At 38.9% G+C, this 23,087-nt stretch overlaps 1 protein-coding gene across 4 annotated transcripts in view; it reads right to left on the bottom strand.

The window, feature by feature from the left end:
• Positions 1-4,706: 4,706 nt before the first annotated feature.
• Positions 4,707-23,087, bottom strand: part of IFT56 (intraflagellar transport 56) — a 50,450-nt gene continuing 32,069 nt past the window's right edge. For 3 of the 4 annotated variants that reach the window (XM_076336470.1, XM_076336480.1, XM_076336490.1), the window contains 6 exons: positions 22,557-22,645; positions 17,337-17,420; positions 15,113-15,182; positions 12,198-12,304; positions 7,438-7,571; positions 4,707-6,016 (listed from right to left, as the gene is read on the bottom strand). In XM_076336470.1, coding sequence (XP_076192585.1) covers positions 5,905-6,016; positions 7,438-7,571; positions 12,198-12,304; positions 15,113-15,182; positions 17,337-17,420; positions 22,557-22,645 — 596 coding nt within the window. In that variant the 3' untranslated portion in view covers positions 4,707-5,904. Of the gene's footprint in view, positions 6,017-7,437; positions 7,572-12,197; positions 12,305-15,112; positions 15,183-17,336; positions 17,421-19,236; positions 19,686-22,556; positions 22,646-23,087 lie in introns of those variants that run through there. The other variant, XM_076336500.1, reaches the window with a different exon arrangement.

Raw genomic sequence — 23,087 nt, 5'->3', positions numbered from 1 at the left:
ATTGTGATCATCATCAGTACTGGGAACATACTGGGCAGTTTAAGACCTGGTTTAGTGGTTTTTGTAATTTAATTTTTCTAAAGTTTTCTTAGACACAGCTATCACACATGGATTGATATTCAAGAGATACATTTACTTCATGTGATATGAATTAATTCACCAGCTCTGCAAAGTAAGACCCTGTATTTTGTCACATAATGGCTACCCATATAATGGCCTCACCCGCTGATGTGAGGCAAGAAAAAGATTACCAGTAGCTTTAAAGTAGACGAGCATAATGATCCCATCACGCTTAAGGAGGACAAAACCGTCCAAGAAAATTATAGCTGTTATAATGCGCAATGTAACTGTTAGAATTGAAGCATGGTTCTTTTCTACGTGACATAAACCATCTCAACATTATTATATGCATTCTTAAAATACGTTATTGTATATTATGTAATTCTGCATGGTTGTGTGTGGTTTTTCACAGAGCTGACCACATGGAAGTTGCTTACAGTGATCAAGGAACAGATGGTGGAGTCTGAGGCTCATCACTCTTCCCTAGTTAAAGGCCAGCTTAAAGCGTGATTTGAGGACTCCAAAAAGGCCATGCAATTCCTAGGTCCATGGAAGTGCAATGCAGAGACAACAGCATAGGCAGTATCCCACTTTTCAGTTAGATTTAGCTGTATCTGAGAACTGCTACAAACTATCCCATAGCATATTTCCTGTCAAAATAACGTAAGTCCCAGGTTCTTGAAAATCTACTTGTAAAAACATTTTAAAGACCATTACTTATTTTACTGCATTCATTATTTTAAATTCTCTTAAAGAATTTACTAAGAATAATATAATGTGGAGCAATTAAGCACAATACAATGTGTAGGTATGAATTGAAAGGGAAGTTCTCTTTTTATTTGAAAAATACACTGTCTCTTCTCAAAAGTCACAGCTCTTACTAAATATAGATTTTTATTTTTAAATCCGTAAATAGATGCTAGTGTAATTAAGCAAGACCTGTAAGGAATTTAGGAACCGTCCCTTGCCCAGAGATGTGAAATGCCTGCTTTAGTTGTCCCAAATGAAAGTTTAAACTCCACAATGTCAAAAGTAAGCTTTTGGTGTGTGGCTTCTAACTGTGATTACAGGGCAAAAAAAAGTTGTTTCAAATTCTGCAAGCAGCCTTGAACAACTGGACTCCGTCAATCTTTCTGGGATGCTGTAAGGTTCATCTAACAAAGAGTGAATGGGAAGTACTAGTTCCCATGACATGGATCTTTTACAAGTTTAGCTGAATACAACAATATTGCAGTTATACAAACGCAATACATACATTTCTAATGTCATATACCTAATTTAAAAGAATAGCGTAATACAGTATCCGTAAGGTACACGTTAAATAAGTTGAGAATGGCAAATAACGAAAAGTAGCCATCAGTCATCATTAACAGAATGTTTTGAGGGTTGACTTCAGTAGGGTCCTGGAAGGATGGGGGATCCAACATATCCCTTGGTGATCCAGATATAGATGTAGAACAGCACTAATAAAAGGCTGCAGAGAAACAGACTAGTAATTAGTGAGGATAAGATAGTCACACGGCGTGATCTGCATAAGCTGGAAAACTGAGCCCCTTCGAACAAAACGTGTTTTTTGTAGAGCTAAAGGTAGGCTGCCTCTTTCCAAAGGGTAGACTGTATCCTGGAAAATACCAGTTCTGGAAAAACCCTAGATGTCATGTCACAGTCGAGAAGCAATTTAATGCAAGCTCCCCCTGTCGTAATATGGCAAAAGGGTGAATGCAGTCTTTGAGTACACACGTAGGAGAACAGTGAGCAGCAGTATGGAGGAGCATATTCCAGTGTCACATACAGTGATAAATTATGCCCAGTGCTTCATGGCCACGTTTTTTAAAAATCTGTTGACAAACTGACTGCGAGTTTTCCAGCCTGGAAAATATCCTTACAAGGGATGCTGTCTTCAATACAGACAGAGGTGACTTGCTTGCAGCTTATGCATACCTAAAGATGGAAAAAAAAACCCTGCCACCAAAAAACCAAACCCAAACAAAGAATGCTAGGCTTTAATGTCTAACAGCAAAGATGAACATTGGAAGAATCAAATATTAGAAAACAAGGCCAAACACACTGAGTTTAGAATTAAGGTACAATTTCTAAAAGAGCAAAGGTGATTTAACCATTTGAATAAATTGCAAAGTAAAACTATGGATTTTTCATTATCCACCTTCAAATTAAGACTCCAGTTTTTCTGGCAAATATTTTTATGGAAATCCAAGTTACTGGATTCAACACAAAGGTTAGCGGATGAAATCTACCATCTTGCAGTATGTAGGGTCAGGCCAGATTATCTAGTAGTCGATTAAAGACTTGACTTTAATGGTTACTGGTGACACTTTCATGCAATTATCTGCTTAATCAGCGGTCATATTAATAGATGAAATGGGGAGAGGGAAGTCTGGAAATGAAACTCAAAAAAGAGTGACTGGAAATTACTTCTGGAGATAATACAGGGAAAATGTGGTTAAAGAGTAAACCAATGGGCAAAAACAGATGGGTTCCTCAATGTATGTATAGCTCCCATATAGTGAAGCTACATGTAGCAACAGCTATACATGTAATTGTTTATTTTGTGTCTTACTAGCTAATGGCCAAGTTCCTTATTCAACCTTAGACAACTTTCTTATGAAGATCAATGAACGATCTTCAAGCTGAGGGAACCACAGAAACCTAAACGCCTGCTACGGCCCACAGAGTTGGAACATGGCGTGACTTTTCCCTGACAGTGCACTTGCCGCCTCCAGTTCGGTACATTACTTGGCTCCCGCTGTTACTGCCCTTAGAAGTTATATGCTGGATTCCAGAATTAATCCAAGAGGGTTGCTGCTATATTGGATCAGTTCAGATGCTGGCCAAAGCGGATGTTATCCTGGAACTCGCTTGCAGCAACAGACAGGATAAATGTCCTCCCCTGCAGTGTAATCCACTTAGATGTTATTGGCATAAACGTTGTTCAGTTTACCAAGTTTAATTAAAGGTCATCTTCCCTACCTGTCAGGAATGGGTCAGCGCCCAACTAAAAGCAGTTACACACTGTTTGGGGTTTGGCTTTCTCTACTGGTCACTATTAATGATATGATTGCTAGCACAGTACCTTCTGTGCATTCTCTATAGCTTATTTTCCAGAATCAGATGCTTATTTAGAGTATAATAAATAACTGCATTTTCCATACTCTTCCTTGAAATTCTAATGATGCAGCAATTTCTTTCTGCCTTAGTCTCTCTCCACTGCATTATCTGAAATGCCACTGTTTCAATTTTATATTTGCTTACTTCCAACCCAATAAACTTACCTGTTTCCCTGACTCTGCACATGCTTTCTTCACTGCCTGCTTGTTCTGTATAGGTCACTTTTGTTGTTGGTTTTTTCCACATCTACCTTCACTCCTAGCTGTCCTATTTAGAGTACCTTGACTTCTTAAAATTCCACAGTTCGGGGAAATATGAAAATGGACAAGGATAACATTTTGTTAACTTTACCTGAGAAACAGCTTTAGAAATCCCTTATTAACTTCCCTTTCTGTATCAGCTAAGGCAAGTCCTATTCACACCTCTGTTTGTTGAATGTGATTGCAGATTAAACAACGGAACATGTTCTTAGAACGTATTTCTAAGGTAAAATAAACACCAATATTTCAGCACTTTTCTTGTTCTGCATTTTAATAGTCCCTACATATCTGTTCCATTACCAAGAGCCTAAATGCTCGGACAATATGTAATATATCTTTTATTTCATCACTGCTCAAGGCAAAGCCCTGCAGTACCCTGTTCTTTATGTCTTAAGTGACAAAAGCTGTATTACCATTCAATAAAATGCACTGTGCTAAAACCCACATTATTTAGCATATCAAATATGACTTTGTGACTAAAGTGAATAAAGGTGAGGTTTTCAAAAACTTCTTCACTTGTCACGGACAGAGAATTTAAAATTAGTCCCCAAGCCCTTATGCTGCAATGCCATCACACTTACTTCAGAAGATTCAACCAACATGTAAAATGGTCTGCAATGGATTTGGACGCTCTTCAGCTCTCCTGCAGGTTAAGCTTCAATAAAGGGAGTAATTAGATGCATTTAACATCTGCTACAAAGCCACCAACATGATTTTTTGAAGCTTTGTACCAAGACTCATAATTGTATTCCCGATCTGTTTCCAAGTTAATTAAAGTGGGAGGGAAAACAAAAATGCTTTTTACAAGTGAAAGGTGTTTTCTAACTGCTTTCAGTGAACATACTGCTCCTTTCACACCTCTTGAATCAGTGTAACGTTGCCCCTGGTGAAAGGCTCTGTTATTGTTGCTAGTATGATGGATCAGTTTTCTAGATGTAAATACACGTAAATGCAAGTAGCCACAACTATCAATGTACTTCTAGATACCTGAATGATGATACCCACAGGTTTTGCTTAAAGCAGTAAAAATACTGACATGCTATATGGCAGAAAGGTGTATATGTTCCCTATGTACCCAGCCTCCTTATTTTCAGCATCAAACCACCATAAAATCAGGACCAAGGCCATTGGCTTGCCTTGGACTGATTATTGAACATACATTTAATGACCAGTCACAAATCTGCCCTCTTCCACAGCAAAATGAATATACTATTTCAACTTCTTCAGTATGAAGCAACACAGACCAACAAGACATTCAACTGTAGTTTCAATTAAGAGCTTTAATCAAAGCACAGACAGTAGAGAATACAGTATTCTGAGTTTCCCTCCCAAACGATAAAAAAATACTTCATAAGTATTTACAAATTTACAAATTGTAAATTTCCCTTTTACAAATAATATACAAATGTTTTTTGCTGCAAAACATATAATACATTTCTATGTTACAACTGTTGCCTTCTTTTAGAATTATGTATTCCCGGAACTGTTCTCCTTAGAAAACAGAAGAGTATAATAAATCCAAAAGTATAATAAATTTATTGCTAACTAGGGTGGTAAATGCTGAAGAAAATTATTCAAAACATCCAGTTCTTTTATCCATCAGATTGCTAAACTAAATGGATTACTCACATGAATTATATTAACATGAATGTTTTGAGTTGATGATGATGATCAATGTCTGATTGAACAATGCAGTCGGTCAAATCTCCATGCACTGAAAAAGATGTTACTGTCATGCTTTGCTACCAACCTAGAAAGCAAATAAGCCACTTCGGAGCTTGGCATTTTGGGTTGATTAACCCTCATCCTCAGAATTAATGGTAAGAGAGAAAACAATCCTGATGATAGACAAAAATAAGAGATCAAGGTATTAGTTATTGAGACTTATCCAGAAAAGGACAGTGCTCAGAATACAGTTTGTATTTTACTCCAGACAGGTAATATAAGAAGTCTTTATGTATTATCTGATACCCTAGTACTGGCTTTTGGCTGTCACCATCATCCTCTCTACTCGCCACATTCCACCTCTTGCTGAAGTAGATTTGTCTCAGCCATTTAACAAGTGATTCTTCTCCAGAGGCCAGAAGACTTGCTGAAAAAAAAACCCCCAAACAAACCCCACAAAGCACTCGTTACTTGTGTTGAGAGGGGGAGCATCTGAGGAGCACTTTGACTTGTGGACAGTTGGAATTGCTACTAAAAAAAATGAGAAACTTTGAATGAGGAATAGAGAGTGGTGCAACAGAAAAAGTACCAATAAAGCTTTAATGAAAAAAAATACTTGCTGAATGTTTTGCAATCTCACTGCACTACAGAGTTGCTCAGCTGGGTCAACTTGCTTGGTAGTCTAAAGTCCTGCAAGGAAGGAGGTACCCAGAATGCACAGGAGAAACCAAGACCCACATCCTACAGCCACACGCACAATAGTAACTGACCCGGTTCATTTTGTGGCACTGACTTAAACAGGAACTCTGTTCTCCTTGGCCCACTTTTTCATGATGCGGACAATGTATTCTACTTGAGAATTACCAGTGCTCTTCAGAAGATGCAGCACTTCCCGTAGAGTCTCTCTACAAAGGTGAAAAGCAAAGATTTAAATGAGGGTGATACAATAAACAACTACCCACATCCAAACTATTTTGCAAAACACGGTTCCTACACAGAGAGGTCCATTCATCTGCAGAGCAGGAATAGGTAAAAATACACAGTAGATTAGATCCCAGGGGACCAAAAACAGGGGGGTTGGACTAGATGACCTTTAAAGGTCCCTTCCAACCCAAACTATTCTATGATTCTATGATTCTAAAAAAAAAAAAAAAAATCTTGTATACCATTGCAACAAGGAGAGAAATTAAAAAAAAAAAATCAGCAAGATGTAATTAGTTTGGAGTTTAGTGCGTGAGTGTGTGTATTTATGTGTAAATCCTTACTCTTGCAAAATAGTTCCCCAGAACAAAACAAACTTTTTTTTTTCTTTAATGCTACTTGCTAGTCTTCAGTATGGCAACATCTAGCTTAATGCTGCCACAGCACCTCACACATAAATACAAATAACATGGAAATGAACATTACCAATAGGATAAACCAGTATGAAGCTGCAGTTTGCCAGCTACTTTACAGCAAGAACTTGTATTGTATGCATATTGAAAAACAGGCAAGCTATGTGTATTTTACTGCATCTACTGCAGTAATTGCTAAAAGGACACTTGAAGGGTGCAGTAGTTAATGAGATTATTCCAGCAGAGAAGGGAATACAAGGAAGGTGTAGAAGCCAAGATACACACCTACCAGTCATGTACAAAACAGCAACTTTGGTCAGGGGAGAATGGCCATCTGGCATCACAGCAGAATATGAATGAGGGAACGGTTCTTAAATACAGCCTCACTACTCTCTCGGTCTCCCATCCAGTGAAATGGGACGAAAGCAAAATTATCAGTAACACAGATAATTTCCTTTAAGCTTTCATCAAGTAAGTATATTTGTCTGACATGGACAGTGTCTTCAGAAAGCAAATTTTAGTGAAAACACAGTCTCATCTACTCATTGTTTAGAGAAATTGTGTTCTTCCTACAGCGCTGAGTAAATGTTTCCTTAGTTCTGTTCTATGAACCTTAAAATGTCATGGGACAGTTTTCCATTCTTATGCCATTAACATGAAATGAGGTTCTTTTTCCTCAGTTCACGAACATACTACATTTATAACTGAGCTCTTCCTAGTATAATGACTAATGTATTTTGGTTTCCTACAGTTCATAGCATTCGCTGATAAGTTATTCTCCACCATATATTCTGTAACTGTTGGTGTGGAAGATACACTTCAAATTGAACACTGCATATGGAACCACTGGCCAGCGTGTCTATTCTCTGAAAGGTCAATGAAGACTTGGAAGAGGATACATAGTTCTAAAGCTAAGACTATGATTCTGGCTTACAGCTAACTGGAAATAGGAAAAGAGCAAAATAAATTCAGATACAACACAGAATACTCACTTTGCTTCTCGGCCAGCTAAGATCATTTGAAAGACACCCACACAAGCACCTCTCTTGCCTTCCCAGTATTCAGGATTACTGTCCAGTCTCTCCAGAACATCAAATGCTTTGGCTGAATAGTAAAATTGACGCATCTGCACAGGAAGTGAAACATTATTCCTGACTAAATGACCATCTTTCAGAAGGGGATTAAAAATTTTGAGCTCAGTTTTCTGAAATCAGCAGTAAGTCATAGAAGCAATGTGTGTATTCCTGTTTTTCTGCAGGCAGCAAGTGACACAGAACAGGCACATTTCACTTCTACGTAGGGAAACAGGTGGTATTATAACATTACTGGTCTATGTCTTTGAACATATTATAGACAAACTGCACTGTGAACTTTATTAGTTGGCAATGATCAGTGCTGTTGTTTTGATCATATATAGATAACACTAGCTTACAAAACTTCTTTTTTATGAGGTGCCCTATCTAGTGTTGTACCGACTATACCAAAGTCCTTGATAGAACATCAACTTCAAACTAGCCCAAACATTTGAAAACGTAACCACTTTTCCTCATCTAGAGACGGTCACAGCGACATATTTGGATGTCTTTTGGGTTTAACTTAGAGCTAAATTTTTTTCTTCACTGTAACTGTACAGCACAAAATAAGATTCAGTGAATCTATAATCCAAAATTTTCCTGAGCATAGGAAAATCCACTGTGTACTCTATCTTTTCTGCCTTAGATTCTCTATTTGTAAATGGGAACAAGAAGCAAGTTGGTTGGCAACAGTCAGTGCGAAAGTTACTGACCACAGTAACTGTGGCTTTTGAAGTCAGCATAACTCATGTGGACCTTATCTATGACTGCAAGTGTTCTTCACTTGGGCAAGCCTGAATAGCAATGTTGTTTGTGGCTAGCATCTTCCCATGAGAGAGCGCAGAAGGTAGACTGTGCACAACCTCCCACCCTTTGGTGGCTGGAAGCCTGCATCTGCTGAGAAAAAAGGACAGGCTGTGGGAGTTACGTTTGAAAACTTTAGTCAGAGAAATACAGGTGCTACAGCATGAGTAATAATTCCCTTTTCTTCACATTAATGGTGATTTTAACCACAGGTGATTGGCAAGCACTTAAATGGATGGGAATAAAGATGGTGAGTATAAACAGTATCAGATATGTCAGCTACAAAGAAAAAATTGAATACTGATCTCTCCACGCTGGCATCTGTTCTAGTTCCATTAAGCAGATACCAGTTTAATGTCCTCCTTCTAGCTGACATAAAAGCAGGAAATGCTTCACCCCAAGTCATGTGCTGTTACCTCTATGGATAAAATAGACTATTGCATGAGAAGCAGCAAGTAATTAACCAGAAGTCCTGCATCCTAGCTTCCTCACTGAACAACTTCTATCAGCATAGCAACAGGACATCCAGCTACACCTAGTCTCAAGACACTGTTGACCTTGCTTCATCCATGTTCATTCAGCATTCTGTTGAGTGAAGCCTAGGGCGACTGCCTTCTTAAGTTACAGCTATGGTGCTGTCTGTGGACCTCCATATAATATAATGTTTCAGAAACAACTGGAAAATGCTACATTAACTCAAACAACATGGGCCTTGCCATTTAGTGGAAGAGGTACAATCAGCTGGTAGTGTAGAAAGACAAGTTATAACACTATGGTAATAATTTTTGAAACGAAATTCCTTGGTCTTTGGAGCAGTCATTTATGGCCATATGTAGACACATAGTTAGGCTGAAAAATTTAGTCCTGTAAGTGCAGCTTTTAAGAGCTCTATATAAATCCAAAGTGTGGAGCTGCTTCTCCTCTAGAGTACAATAAGGTTTTGAGAAGAATTTAGGCAAAGTAATCAACTGATTTAAGTGAGACTTAAAATGGTCTAGAGAGAGATTTTACATAAGGTCTGATTGTCAACTTGCTTTCACAAATTGCAGCTATGGGAACACCAGAGGCATAGCCACTTGCTTGAGCAACAAGACTTTTAGGGTGAGATGGTGGATTGAATAGTTGAAAGATGCGAAAGCGATAATTCACTCAGTTTTAGAAGAATGCTTTTGAGATCACAAGGTAGATTTTGTGACTTTCAGTTATGTGTTTGTTAGGATTTTGAGAACATGTTACTTGGTCAGATGAAGGAAAACAGCAAAAAAGAATGTTACAGATAGTATGTGAATATTGCTGCTCTTTGGAGAGCTTGGCTGAACTGAGAATCATTGGGAGGTTTTCCAGTAGGACTCAGTTTACTATCTTTCCTCTATGATGGCAAGTTTGGTCACTGTATCTCTAATAAGGCTATGCTAATAGCTGCTGGCTCTTGTGTGTTCACTTGCGTTAGGCTCCACTGAACCAGCTCCATGAGCTTTACACCTATTATCTGTTTTATGCTTTTCTTCTCACGTATGCCTTCTTAAAGCAGCGAACTACCATATTTGCACAATCACAAAATTACAGTCTGTCTTTATATTCTATAGTTAATTTAAATTAATTCTAAAACGGTTGCTCCCCAAATAACTTCAGTCCACCTTCTGGCTCTGGCCAATACATTCTGAAAAGTGGATGGCCTGTGTCTCACCATGACACTTTTCCAAAGAACATCCTTTTCTCCTATCACTGAGCTGCTACTCCTCTAGGTCCCAACACAGTGCAATCATCCTTGTTGATTGCAGATGGCAGATACAGCATTCTATTATTGTCTACTGAAATCTTGCACAGCAGTACTCTGCATAGGACAACCAATTTTTCTTTCTCCTATAGTGCCATTTACAATCCTCTCAAACAAGTTTTCCTTATATGCCTCTACATTCATCCTGCGGATGAAGCTCTCAGGTTTTCTTTCCATGCTTTGCAGAACAGCAAAAAAACTTGAATCAGAGCTAAGTCTTACTGTGTATAGACACCATCTGAAGAATTAGATGTTAGGAATTTAGGCAGAATTGTAATCAGCTTCCCAAGATCTCTTCATGATTAAATAGCTTTGTATAAACTAGAATTTGGAGGTGTGCCAGCATTGTATTAGCAGGGAGCATCAGAACTAGTAAACACAATCTAGAAGCTTAGTACAAGTAAGGTAACATATATTTTAACTTGTTCTAAAATGCCCGGAGCATCCCTACTAAAGTGGACGTTGTCTTGTCTAGCTTGACTTTTAAAAATGTTAGACAGCTTAGTCTAACCTCATCTCTTAAAAGTCCCCTCTAGAAAAGGTTCAAAAGAAGAACTATTATTTGTTAGCAGGGATCCCTCTGTAGGCAGTTAAGCTCACCATTATTTCTGAGTAGTTTTATTCCTAATGACTACACACACACTGTGTATCTTTGCCCCACTTGGGCAGATAAAATAGTAGTTGTGGGAATTCTCTTTCCATTTCCTTATGATTAGCAAAGGAGTATCTCCCATTGCCATTACAAGCTTTAAGGAAAAAATAATACTGTCCCAGAAAAAAAAGCAGCATGAGACTCCTTGCTGAACCTATGCTAGATTTTTTTTTTCTTAAAAGTTTCTTGTCATTTCTACCAGCAATGAATCCCTAGTAGAAGAAACTGTTATCATTATTGATAGCTCAAGCATGCAGTAATTTACCTACGTTTTAATCAGTGGGTTGTCTATCAAGAAGGCCTATAGGTTAAAATACTGACTAATCCTTGCCAGCTCATAGAATCATAGAGGTTGGAAAAGACCTCTAAGATCATCGAGTCCAACCGTCAACCCAACACCACCACCCACTAAACCATGTCCCTAAGTGCCTCATCTACTCGTCTTTTAAATACCTCCAGGGATGGGGACTCAACCACTTCCCTGGGCAGCCTGTTCCAATGTTTAACCACTCTTCCAGTAAAGAAATTTTTCCTCACGTCCAATCTAAACCTCCCCTGGCGCAACTTGAGGCCATTTCCTCTTGTCCTATCGCTTGTTACTTGGGAGAAGAGACCGACACCCACCTCGCTACAACCTCCTTTCAGGTAGTTGTAGAGCGCAATGAGGTCTCCCCTCAGCCTCCTTTTCTCCAGGCTAAACAACCCCAGTTCCCTCAGCCGCTCCTCCTAAGACTTGTTCTCCAGACCCCTCACCAGCCTCATTGCCCTTCTCTGGACACGCTCCAGCACCTCAACGTCCTTCTTGTAGTGAGAGGCCCAAAACTGAACACAGTATTCGAGGTGCGGCCTCACCAGTGCCCAGTACAGGGGCACGATCGCATCCCTACTCCTGCTGGCCACACTAGTTCTGATACAGGCCAGGATGCCATTGGCCTTCTTGGCCGCCTGGGCACACTGCCGGCTCTTGTTCAGCCGGCTGTCGACCAACACCCCCAGGTCCTTTTCCGCCAGGCAGCTTTCCAGCCACTCTTCCCCAAGCCTATAGCGCTGCATGGGGTTGTTGTGGCCGAAATGCAGGACCCGGCACTTGGCCTTGTTGAACCTCATACAGTTGGCCTGGGCCCATCGATCCAGCCTGTCCAGGTCCCTCTGCAGAGCCTTCCTACCCTCAAGCAGATCAACACTCCCGCCCAACTTGGTGTTGCCTGCAAACTTACTGAGGGTGCACTCGATCCCCTCATCCAGATCATTGATAAAGATATTGAACAAGACCGGCCCCAAAACTGAGCCCTGGGGAACACAACTCATCTACATTATTAGACATCCTGCTGTTATAAAAGAAAGTTCACTAGTGATGACAATGATGGAAAGTATAAAAAAAAAAAGGCTGTTGGTACAATCACTGAATTGACATGCCAAACACCAAGTTCTAAAGAGAAGACTCACTTTGTAGCAATCATTTGCAATGAGCTGCAAAAGGTTAAAGGACTCCCCTGAGGTCTCCATCTTCAGATAGAGCTTCCAGGCCAACTGTGGTTTCTTATTCATAATATCTGCAATAACAACAAAAAGCTGGGATTATGAAAAGAATATGCCACACACAATACTCAATGGCAGGTGGAATAAATGTTCCTAAACTTCTTTGCTTAATGTAAATGCATGCCTCAGCCTGTGAGCATGAGGTTGGGAAGGGAAACTTGTCCTTATCTTCTGCCTTACTAGCAATAACAGCAATTCATCAGAGAATACCAATGTCAAGAGGAATAATTATGGCGTTTACATCTCCATTTATATTTCACAGATACAGCAATAAGCACAACTCTCATGATTTCAGATGTGATTAAGAAATAGAATGGAAAGCATTACAGAAGTTACTTTATCCAGGACAATGAACTGTGGCAGTCCATTTAGATGGTGAGATTTAGGATTATGTGTTCTTACACACAGAAAAAAATTAATTGGCACTGACCTGAGGTCTTTAATACCTGGTGCCTACCTCAATCTAAACATTCAATCCCCATGAATCATAGCAAACCAAAGCGGGGGTGGGTGAAGCCCCTACAAGCATAACAAAACTTGTCATTATGCATCTACTAGAAAAAAATATTTCCAAATTCCTGAGATTTGGTGCTGGTTTTAAATTTGCCTATGTGACTAGAATTTTTCATTGGCCTTTAACTTTAAACATCACTGCTATACACAATTAGAAATAAAAGAATCTGTCTCTTCCATCTCAGCTAGTGGAAATTCTACTAGGGTGTTTGAACACAAAGAATTCTAAAATCGATTTTCTTTCTGGAGATAAGAACCCATTCTATTGAATCTGAGGTCAATATTGGTAATTCCAGACTCATTCAAGTATTCCTTTCTTGAATTCAAGTCTTACCAGCTACTCACAGAGTAGCTGGCTGTTCACACATGACCGCTTTTGTGCTCTTTCAAAAGAGGGACTGTTTAGCTTACTATATCTGTGCCCACTGTGCCAATACATACGTTGCAGGTAGAATGGGTGGCAATATCAACAATAAACATGTAACACTAAATCACAGAATTTATAGACACTTCTCATTTAGGAGGCAGCAAGACATCAAATCAGATTTTTCTTTCATCAGCTCCAGATACCATACACAGTGGCAAACAGCCAGGTCTTAATTTCCAAATACTAACCCATCTATCTAGAGAAATGGAGTACTGTGCTAATTCAATGTTTTTTTACCTTCTCTTCAAGAAGAATTTTGTATAAATAGTACAATAATATTAAACAAAAAAATACTGTCTAGCATCCAAAAAGATGCATTGCTGGTACTTTTTGCCCTCTGGAAATACTTCAGCATTGAATTGTTTATGACTCAATACCTAATCATACTCTGACATGAATGTATTATAATGCTTTGTAATTTCTACAGCAGCTTTTATCCAGAAGGATCTAATAGTAATTTACATACTTGACACAAAAAGATAACTATACTCATCACTGAACAGTTGTTTCTGCAAAGAATTCTAGCAGCTGTTTGGGAATGAAAAATCAAAATTTTAAGACAGACACAGAAGAATACAGCAGCTCCACTGAAACTTCAACAAGAATTCAGAATGGCAAAAGGCACACTCAAGAATAAATGGCAACTCTTATGAAAGAGCTAGAAAATTTTTAATTGGTAACATGGTGATGATTCTACTTCTTGTATAATAAGTAGCACCTTCAAAGAGTTCTGCATCCCCAGATGTATGTCAAAGAACTACTATAGCACAGTAGGATGAACACTGTCTACTGTACAAAAGGATGAACACTGTCTACTGAACAACCATGATTTCCCTTTGCAATGGGAGTTCTCCCATCAAAAAAATTCACATAAAACATTCACATATAAAACACTCAAACACAACCAGGTACTGGAGTGTAATGAAAAAGCAAATAAACTGGCATGTCCTAAAAGAGAGTCATAGATAGGCATCCATAGGTGTGATATGCCTGTCTGGAAAGATCACATTAGAGATGTTGACCACATCCGCAATATGGCATAATGTCCCAAAACAAATGTATTTACATTCCAAGTACAACTGCTGAAAATTGTATGATAAGAGAGCATTTTTGTATTGAGGCACTGTAAGGAAAACAAACCAGCCTAGGGAATCTCAGACTTGAGTCATCAGAATAGCCCACCTCTATACTATTTTGCATGTGGTGCTGCAGCTGTATCTGTACTGAGGCGTACTCTGCCATGCTTTAAAAATTGACTCAGAAATACTTAATAAAAATTGCTATAGGATATTAAACATGGCAAAAATTTCCTGGTTTCAAGGGAAGAATGGAAAAGTTTATGAAAGAAAAAACATGATGGAGATTATAAACGACACGCCTCAGGCACAGGAATTTGGACCGACATGAAGAGTAAAGCAGTAGGAAGAAAAATACCATGTATGCTTGCCTGATTCTTCTCTTCCCTAGACATCTGACATTGGCTGCTCTTGGAGTTAGACAGACCCTTGGGCCTGACCCAGTATGGATGCTTCTATTTTATGTCTTACTCTGAGTATTTTTGAGTTGTAACTCAGTCTTTTAAGACAGAAAATCTTCACTCAAGAAGTTGAGTAGACAATTGAGAAGAAAAAGGTTCACTGGTTAGGACAAAGCTGCATTGATGGAACTATAACAGCGCTGCACTGAACCAGTAATTGCTTACTAAAGCCAGATGTATGAAAGGTGCAATAACCACCCATGCCATAACTAGTGCAATCAGCTTTTCACTTTCACAGTCCCGAATCCACCTACAACATTAAATTCAATTAAGAAAGTGGATTGCCAAGACTGATGCAATAGAGGAGGATCTGTATTCTGCAATGTTGAGGGTAAAGTGACTCACAGCAGCGAGCTAGCCAGCTAAGGTAAACAAAATCATTCTTTATCTTCTCACTCTGGATCAAAAGGAACACCTGCAGGAAGAAGGAAAATAAAAGATTATACATGCATTTACTTTTAAACAAACAGAAGGCAGACCTGCCTCGTTTCAACATGCAGCTAAGGCTTAAGCCACACGAACAACTGCTTCATGAGAAGAGTTAGGGTATGCAAGTGCAGTCTAGGGGCTTCTCTCTGTGTCGAGTAGGTGGAGGATTCAAACAGTGCCATGCTTATCAAGGGACTTCTGCAGCTGCAAAACACCAAGCTGTGCAGAGGGTGCGGCCTACTCTGAACAAGTGCCAGTGGGCGGCCATGCAACACAAACAGCACAAAGGAACACTGGGCCTGTGGGAAAAGCCATTTGGAATGTGTTTGTTTAGAAAGCGATGCAAGCAATTACATTAGCATCTTCTTGAAATACCAGAAGTTTCACACACACACACACATATATGAACCTTTCCTCCCCATACATGTCAGAGATCATTCCAGGTCAGCAATAAGCCATTTCTAACCATTTTGGTTTCAGTAAGGTTCGGAGGCAAAACATTCGTCTTCTGTAACTTACTGTACAAATACAGGTTTATTACATCCTACATCTAAAGGGATGCGTGTGTGGAAGTTATAAATTTTAAAATGTACTCTGGCTTTACTCAGAGGAGAAAGAAAAAAAAAGGTATTTATGCCTCTCTGCAGGTATATTTGTAACTATACTAGGATGCCACTGGCAAAACTCAAAATACCTTTATAGGAGCAGATGTATATACTGGAACAGTGAGTTCCACAAATTACTGACATTTTTATTGGTTAAACATTGCTGACCCCCTAATTTTGGGGGTGGGGAAGAAAGAAAAAAAAAAGGCGGCATTATCAGTGTAAGTAGCACTTTATCATAGGTTTTATTTCATTATGTCCAGGGAGATAAGCTTTTCAATAAGTTAATAAGTGCTATATGTGGAGATATTTTACAAGTTTATGAGACACTGTGGAAGGGTGATCTTTATATGAAAGTGTCATCACAGGCAAAGATCAGACATTAGGACAGACTAATCAATTTAATTACATAATCCTGTTATTTAAATGCATCAGCTACATAACACAAGTTTATATAGAATCATTTGTAGGAACATAAGAGGAAAAATGTGGATTAACAGCAGTTTACACCTTTGTGTTTCTTTGTTGCCTGGCTGCAGCTAAAGCTTACTTACAGCATTATCATTTTTTATCAGCATAGCCTGCTAGTATAGTTTTAAGATACTCACCTGCATTTTCATTAAGCTAACTAAATTAAGGTAGGTGAATTGAAATATATATCCATTTTGCCTGACAGTCTTGGATATTTTTCTCGAAGAAAGATGCAATTTCAAGTCACAGAAATTAAGGGGGTGAGTGCTGGGGGAGGGGCGGGGGGAGAGAAAAGAAAAAAAAAAACAAAACAGGGGGGCTCTGTTGTCAAGAAACCTGAAGAGTTAAAAAGTTAGAAAGACAGGAAAAACAAACAAAAAAATCTCAAACCTATATGATTCACTTTAGACTACGTGGTTGAGGTTTTTTTTTCTGGCTTGTCTTCTTTCTGGTCTTGTGGAAAATGTTGCTTCCATCTTCATAATAGCTATTTGCTTTTGCATATTTTAGTTGTAATTAAGTTTCTACTGCACATAGACACAAAAAATGCTGTGTGTAGAAGTTAATCTCTTCCAGCTGCATCTGGATGCTGCTGAATAAGATAGTGAGCACTTCCTCTTTTCCTCCCACATCTCCCAGAGGAAGAAATTTTTTTTTTTAAACACAAATTTCTAGGGACACCTAGAAGCTCTTAACTATTCAGTGTCTCTTAGTCAGCATGCCCTCGTCAGTCTTAACAATAAGACTGCCTGGGATCCCAGACAAAGCGTAGGAAGTCTGATTAAGAGGGCATTCTTTGATCAATTAGAGATAGCTGCAAGCACTCTTGTGATGCACCACAAGCAGCATGACTCTCCATATACCTCACATTACAAGATTAGCAAGATAATCTTTTCTGAATAGTGTTCACTGAGAGTTTCGGTTCCTCTAAGAAGGGGAAGATGATGTTCCACAACCTGCTTATTTTCAACCAACATGAAGATCTGGAGGGAGAAAAGGAAGGAAAGAGGGGAGTATGTGGGAAATGTTTCCATTGCTGTTTTTTAAAGAAAGTAAATACATACCTCTTCAGCCTCACTAAAATTGCCCATGGCAGCTTTGGCTTGGGCATAGTTGAAGTTAAAAGTGTCATCGTTGTAGAAGTAACTCTGGAAAATAAGCCACACAGACAAAACCCAAATAAATAAAACAAAAAAACCCTCCTCCCATGGTATAACAACATTAAAAATATCCTCCTCCCTAAATCTGAGTCAGACTATATCAAGACAACGGGAAGGAAAAAGAAAAACCCACATTATGAACATAAGGCATTTATAAACTGTGGGTAGAAAATTATGGACTGGCTTTCCATCCTACATTCGTGACTACAAACACAGCTGGAACATTCCACAGTATTAACCATGAGAGATCTGGAGAATGCTCCAAGCTCAAAATTGCAGTGGCAGCTTTTATGGATGTAATTTTCACTTTGGGCATGTGAAGACATGCTGTGCTGCCGTGGTCTCTTCCACCTCCCAAGCACTTATTTTACCACTAGCGTGGTAAATAGGCAGTTGACTCCCTAATGGCTTAAGGAGATGAACAGTTTGTTTTTCCAAGACTTCTCAAGGTTCAACAAGAGATCCTGTGGATCTGGTTATGTGACAGATGCTAGTCTGACACACTGGATCACATGATGGAGGTGGAGCTGCAGTACCAGGCTGTAAGCAGGCAGCACACTGTGTAACAGGACTTCCTTAAGCTCAAGCCTTGCTTACAGGCACCCTTCTCTCTATCTGAAGTGCAACATTAAGTTTTTCTCTCCCATAGTATTAGACTGGACACACCTGGTTAATAACAGATCAGGTTGATCTAGCTGTGTCTTTTCTGAAAAGCTGCATAGGCCAAAGCAGGAAATACAACTCTAGGTATAGATTGGCCTGATGTTTGGGTTTGACCCAAATAGCTTACTTTTGATCGTGGTCAGATGTCCAGATTGAAGTATAACTCAGATGACCAAAAGTCAGCTGAGTGTGTTCTACATTCAGCACTGTCCCACACTGCTGCACCAGTAGACCTGGTAGAGGTAAGGTGGAACACAATACCACAGCTACAAATGTGAATGGGATTGAGGAGCCCCACTGAGCAGAGGTGCAGTGCTTGTGAAAGAGCATGGGAAAAAAGCAGGGTGGTTTATCCACTATAGTTACTGCAAGAAAAGCTTTCCTGTGTGCATAACAGCAAGGTGTGTGGAAGAGAAATGTTTTTCCTTATGTAACATCTATAAAAGAAACAGAACTTGTGTAGGAAGACCAAACTTTTGTTTTGTTCTCTCATTAAAGAGTGAGGAGGAGGTAAAAAGCACAACTGGGACTGTACAAAAGATATGGGAAGCAAGGGACAAAACCCTTTCCCAGTGCTCTCTATCTTCTTTCATTATGTAGGGACACTGGAGGAACCTCTTCCCTGTCACAGGTAGTCAACAAAGGGTACTGACCCAGTCCACCCATGTACATCAAGCCGGTGCCTGGAGAGGAGAGGTGGGGGGTGGCCACCATTTGCCAGATGTCTAGGTTTCACTCAAATAGTCTATGTTAGAGTCCAAAAGAGCCAGCAAATATAGCAAGCTATGTGAAAGCATGAGGATGAACCAATCAGATGAATCTCAAGCTTAGTTTGTGAAAACATTTCAGTACCCTTAGGGTGAACTAACTGGTTTCACCATATGAGAATTACAACACTTTACTGTACTCTTCCTCAATGATAGTTTCGTGTGAATCAGCACAAGTCCCAGGTTAAGCAAAGCTGGTGAGCAAGATGCTAGTTTTACTGCATGAATAGTTCCTTCTGTTCAAATAGCCCCCATTGTATTTTTGAAGTAAAATGGAAAAGAAACTCTGTCAGCAACCAATCTTAAAAACTGTGTCATTCCATCCTGGCTGTATGAGTGCTAGAGACCAGACCTGCTGCGAAAACAAAACCAGTATAAATGAACTACTGCTGCTGATAGTGCAACACATTCACAGCAGCTAGATGTTTTGTTTCTTTTTATTTTTTTTTAAAACCACATTGTAGGTACTGGACTTCACTCTTTTGCGGTCTTTTCAGTGGTCTTCAATCTTTTCATAAAACTAACTGTGGTCTGAGTGATGTCCATTTCAATGAGATGCTCAGATACCCAGCTGAACAATGAAGCATTCGTTGTGGCCAGAACTCAGCTGAGCCTGACTTAGCTTGTCTTCTCAGTTGATCCTCAGTGTTATAATGTCACCCTCAGGGCAGCTGGCAATACATTTATAATAAGGTGTCCTTTGAGACATTCTCATGCCTAAAGCAGTTTTAATCAATCATGGATGAAGGTGGTGTTTCCTGAGAGAATATCATGCAAACAGTCTTCACTTAAAGAGCTGCAGAGATTCTACTGAAGTTGATTCCTGTGAATGAAACACAAAGGTGACTGTAAAGCCACCTAAACCTTGCCTGTAAAATGGTACAGGAAGAATTACTTGCATCCCTGTGACCTGAAGAGGCGGGGAATGACCCAAGTAAATCTGAGCAGTGCCTAGTCTCAGCTAGAAAATTATGAGTACCAACTACTTCAAAAGGACCATGCAAAGAAAGTGGTGGTAGGCAGAAAACTTTGTCCCTTGCTATTTATCAACTGCATTATGTCTCAAAGTACCAGTATTTATGATTCCCTTCAAGGATTTAACAAATACGTATTTTACTTAAGCTTGATCATTTTGCAACTCGCTAGATACAATCTATAAAACCTTCCAGACTTGCAACCTCAACCCTGCCTTGAACTATGACAATGAGTTTCACAAACCAGCTGCGTTTTGAGAAGGACAAAATGCATTTTCTTAGAAAAGACATGGTGAATTTGCTGCAATTCCAGTAAGCCATATCTTGTTTTCAGCCTCTCCTAATAGAAATGGAGTTTTCAAATCTACCTTGTTTATTCTAGTCCTCATTTTGTATCATTTTATTTTCTTAATTTCCCTCTGTAGCAAATAATATCTGTCTTCTAAATCTCTTAAGACAATATTTCAATTTCTAATTATTCTCTGAATCACCTTTCTTTCCGCAGTTGAGAGGGGAGTATCCAGTATGTCCTTATAAATGCAGTCACATTACAACTGTGAAAACTGAAGGAATATTTAAAAAAAAATTACCATCTTTGCCTAAATCTGTTTTGATTTGACCCATATATATGGTTACTGATGCCAAAGGCATGTATATGTGGAGAAGTCCAGCTTGCAAGCTGAGATCCACATATATATGTTATAATGTGCAACAGTAGTTCTACATACTCTCAGCAAAACAGCTAAGTTTTTAAAACAAAACAAAACAAAACATCCAAACAAGCAGTCCAATAACCCTTCTCCTCCCCTATACACACATAATAAAATCTTTTCTCCCAAATCTGACAAGGTAAGAACGCTCCTTCTTCTAGTTGATAAATATAGCAGGATTGAAGGCTTGCATACCTGTACCTGTCATTATTTCTGCCTTCCTCCTGACAGTTTTTAAACATTAGATCTATTCCTCACCTATATTTCCCTCTGCATGGGCTCTTACATCTTACAAAATAACACTGAGTATTCTGTGCTCTTCCTTTTCCCTTTGGATTTTCTTTCCAACCCTTCCTACAACACTTTCCTTTATACCCTCACAGATGCAGAATTGTCTCACTTAATGCCCTCCTTGTAGCACTTCTCTTGCCTCGTGACTCTGACCTATCCTCTGATCACCCTATTGCCCACTTTCACCCTCTTAATTTGTTTAGTGTCTTGTTCGCTTCTAGCTCTTTCCTTTACAAACACTAGCCATACCTTACTTTCCAATATTAATGATGACTCTATTTGCCTCCCCAGATGCTCCCCCCCCCTCTCATTTCTAAGCTTTCCCATATATCTTGGAGGTGGTAAGTAATTGCATTTAACCTTAAACAGCTAGTTCTAACCTGAAAAGGTTAAGAACTTTAAGTAAATGGAAAGAGCTGGGTATTTCTATGGGGTGACTCATTCCATTCTAAGTGTAAGAAATACACAGGATGAATTCTCCTTCAGAAATTACCATCTGCCCCCATTGGCTATAGACTGAGACCAGATGATCAGTTATAACTAGAAGTCTGACTTTTAGATGGCTCAAGTTAGGCAAAACAAATCTCACTGTTAGTTTCCAGCTCTCCTTTTTTCCAGTTACACACACAGTCCAATTTGGGGTGGTGGTGGTGGGGTGTCTCTTCATTCCACTACAGTGGAGCCATTCCAGTGGCTACAGCCACTTGGGATTTCTTCAATGACCTCTTTCCAGACAAAGTTTAAAAACACTACACCTTCATCATTCTTCACTTATCAGCTGCTTTTGGCACCATTACAGCCACGTATTTTTCTTTAGGTCTCACCCTCTTAGACCATTGTAATTGTCCTCATCTCATGCATCTCCCTAACTGTTTCTTTTTAGATTCTCCTTCCTCTTCCTACCAAATATAGAGTTTTTACAACTCTAGTTTCAAATCAGTAGAACAAGGCTGCAATCACTTAACTATAATCACACTCCAGCCTCTCTTTTTCCTCACATCTGATTTATAACTGCATATCTGTAAGTTATATCCATTTTATCAATTGAATACTGGTGATCTGATAATGCTGCATTATGGTAACTGCAATGTCCTTCTCTTACTTTGAAAAATGCAACATTGCCTGCAGGGTACCACTCAGATTACTTCTGCAAAAATAATATTCTTAGCTTACTGCTTTGGTAATACTGCCCTATCTTAGCCCTTCAGTGACTGCTTTCCCTATAAAATATAAACTTTATTACTTTCAGGGTCCTTCATGTCCTATCTTCCTTACACACTCTCATTCATTAAAATGTTGTCCCCAATTATTAACCAGTGACAATAATCTCCATTGCTCATTTGATAAGTCTTAAAAAAAACCCCAAACATGTTTTTTTTCCTCCATGCTGCCCACCCCATAAATATCCACAAATTTTTTCATTGTCTTCCTTTAATTATCTTCCTTGTCTTCTGTGATGCCACCAGAAAGCCTGATAATGGTTAAATTGCAAGTGTGATAAGACCACCATGCTGCACAATGCTATCTAAACTGCTTCCTTACATTTTGATCAATTTGCTGTATTGACCACTTGTCCCACTGTTGTTCCTGTGTTTTGTTGTTACTGTTGTGTTTCTGTATCTTTTTATGTTTAAACAGCGTCTCACAGAGTACAGTCTAATTCCATAAATAGTGATTCCATGCATTAGAGTACTACCAATACTAAATAATAATACTAACCTTGACTGAGTTGAGGTAAATCAGGACATTACCAAACTGTCTAAGAAGAAAGAAGCAGGAGGACATGCACTGTCTCCCTGGAATGGTATCTAAAATTCAAAAGAGAAATGCAGACTTGTAGAATTTAAAAATCACATGGTAATGGAAATCACTGTCAAGGCTGCTGGCAACTATGAAAGCAGCTAACTTCTAAAAATAGTGTAACTTGCCTTTTCAAGGCAAAGGACCATACTAGAGGTTAGAAAAACTATTAGATCATCTTGTCAACTTTCTATACAGCATAAAATAACTATTGCAAGACTGTATTCAAAAGCAAATTCTACAGAGACAAATTGTTTATGTAACAGGCCTTTTCCATGACACAATTTATGTAGCATAATTTTACCATGAATTATTCTTACTCTTAGGAAATGACACTTGATACAAAGCCTGAGTTTGTTATTCTAACCTCATTAGTCTTTTTTCTTTAAAATTATGCTTTTTAGTTATCCTGGACAGAGAAGCTCTACATATTTTAATTTTAGTTCTAGT

Source organism: Aptenodytes patagonicus, chromosome 1 (genome assembly GCF_965638725.1).
Source record: "Aptenodytes patagonicus chromosome 1, bAptPat1.pri.cur, whole genome shotgun sequence".
NCBI classification, from domain to species: Eukaryota; Metazoa; Chordata; class Aves; order Sphenisciformes; family Spheniscidae; genus Aptenodytes; species Aptenodytes patagonicus.
Note: the sequence above shows the minus strand (reverse complement) of the source record. Positions and strands in the feature narration are given on the sequence as shown.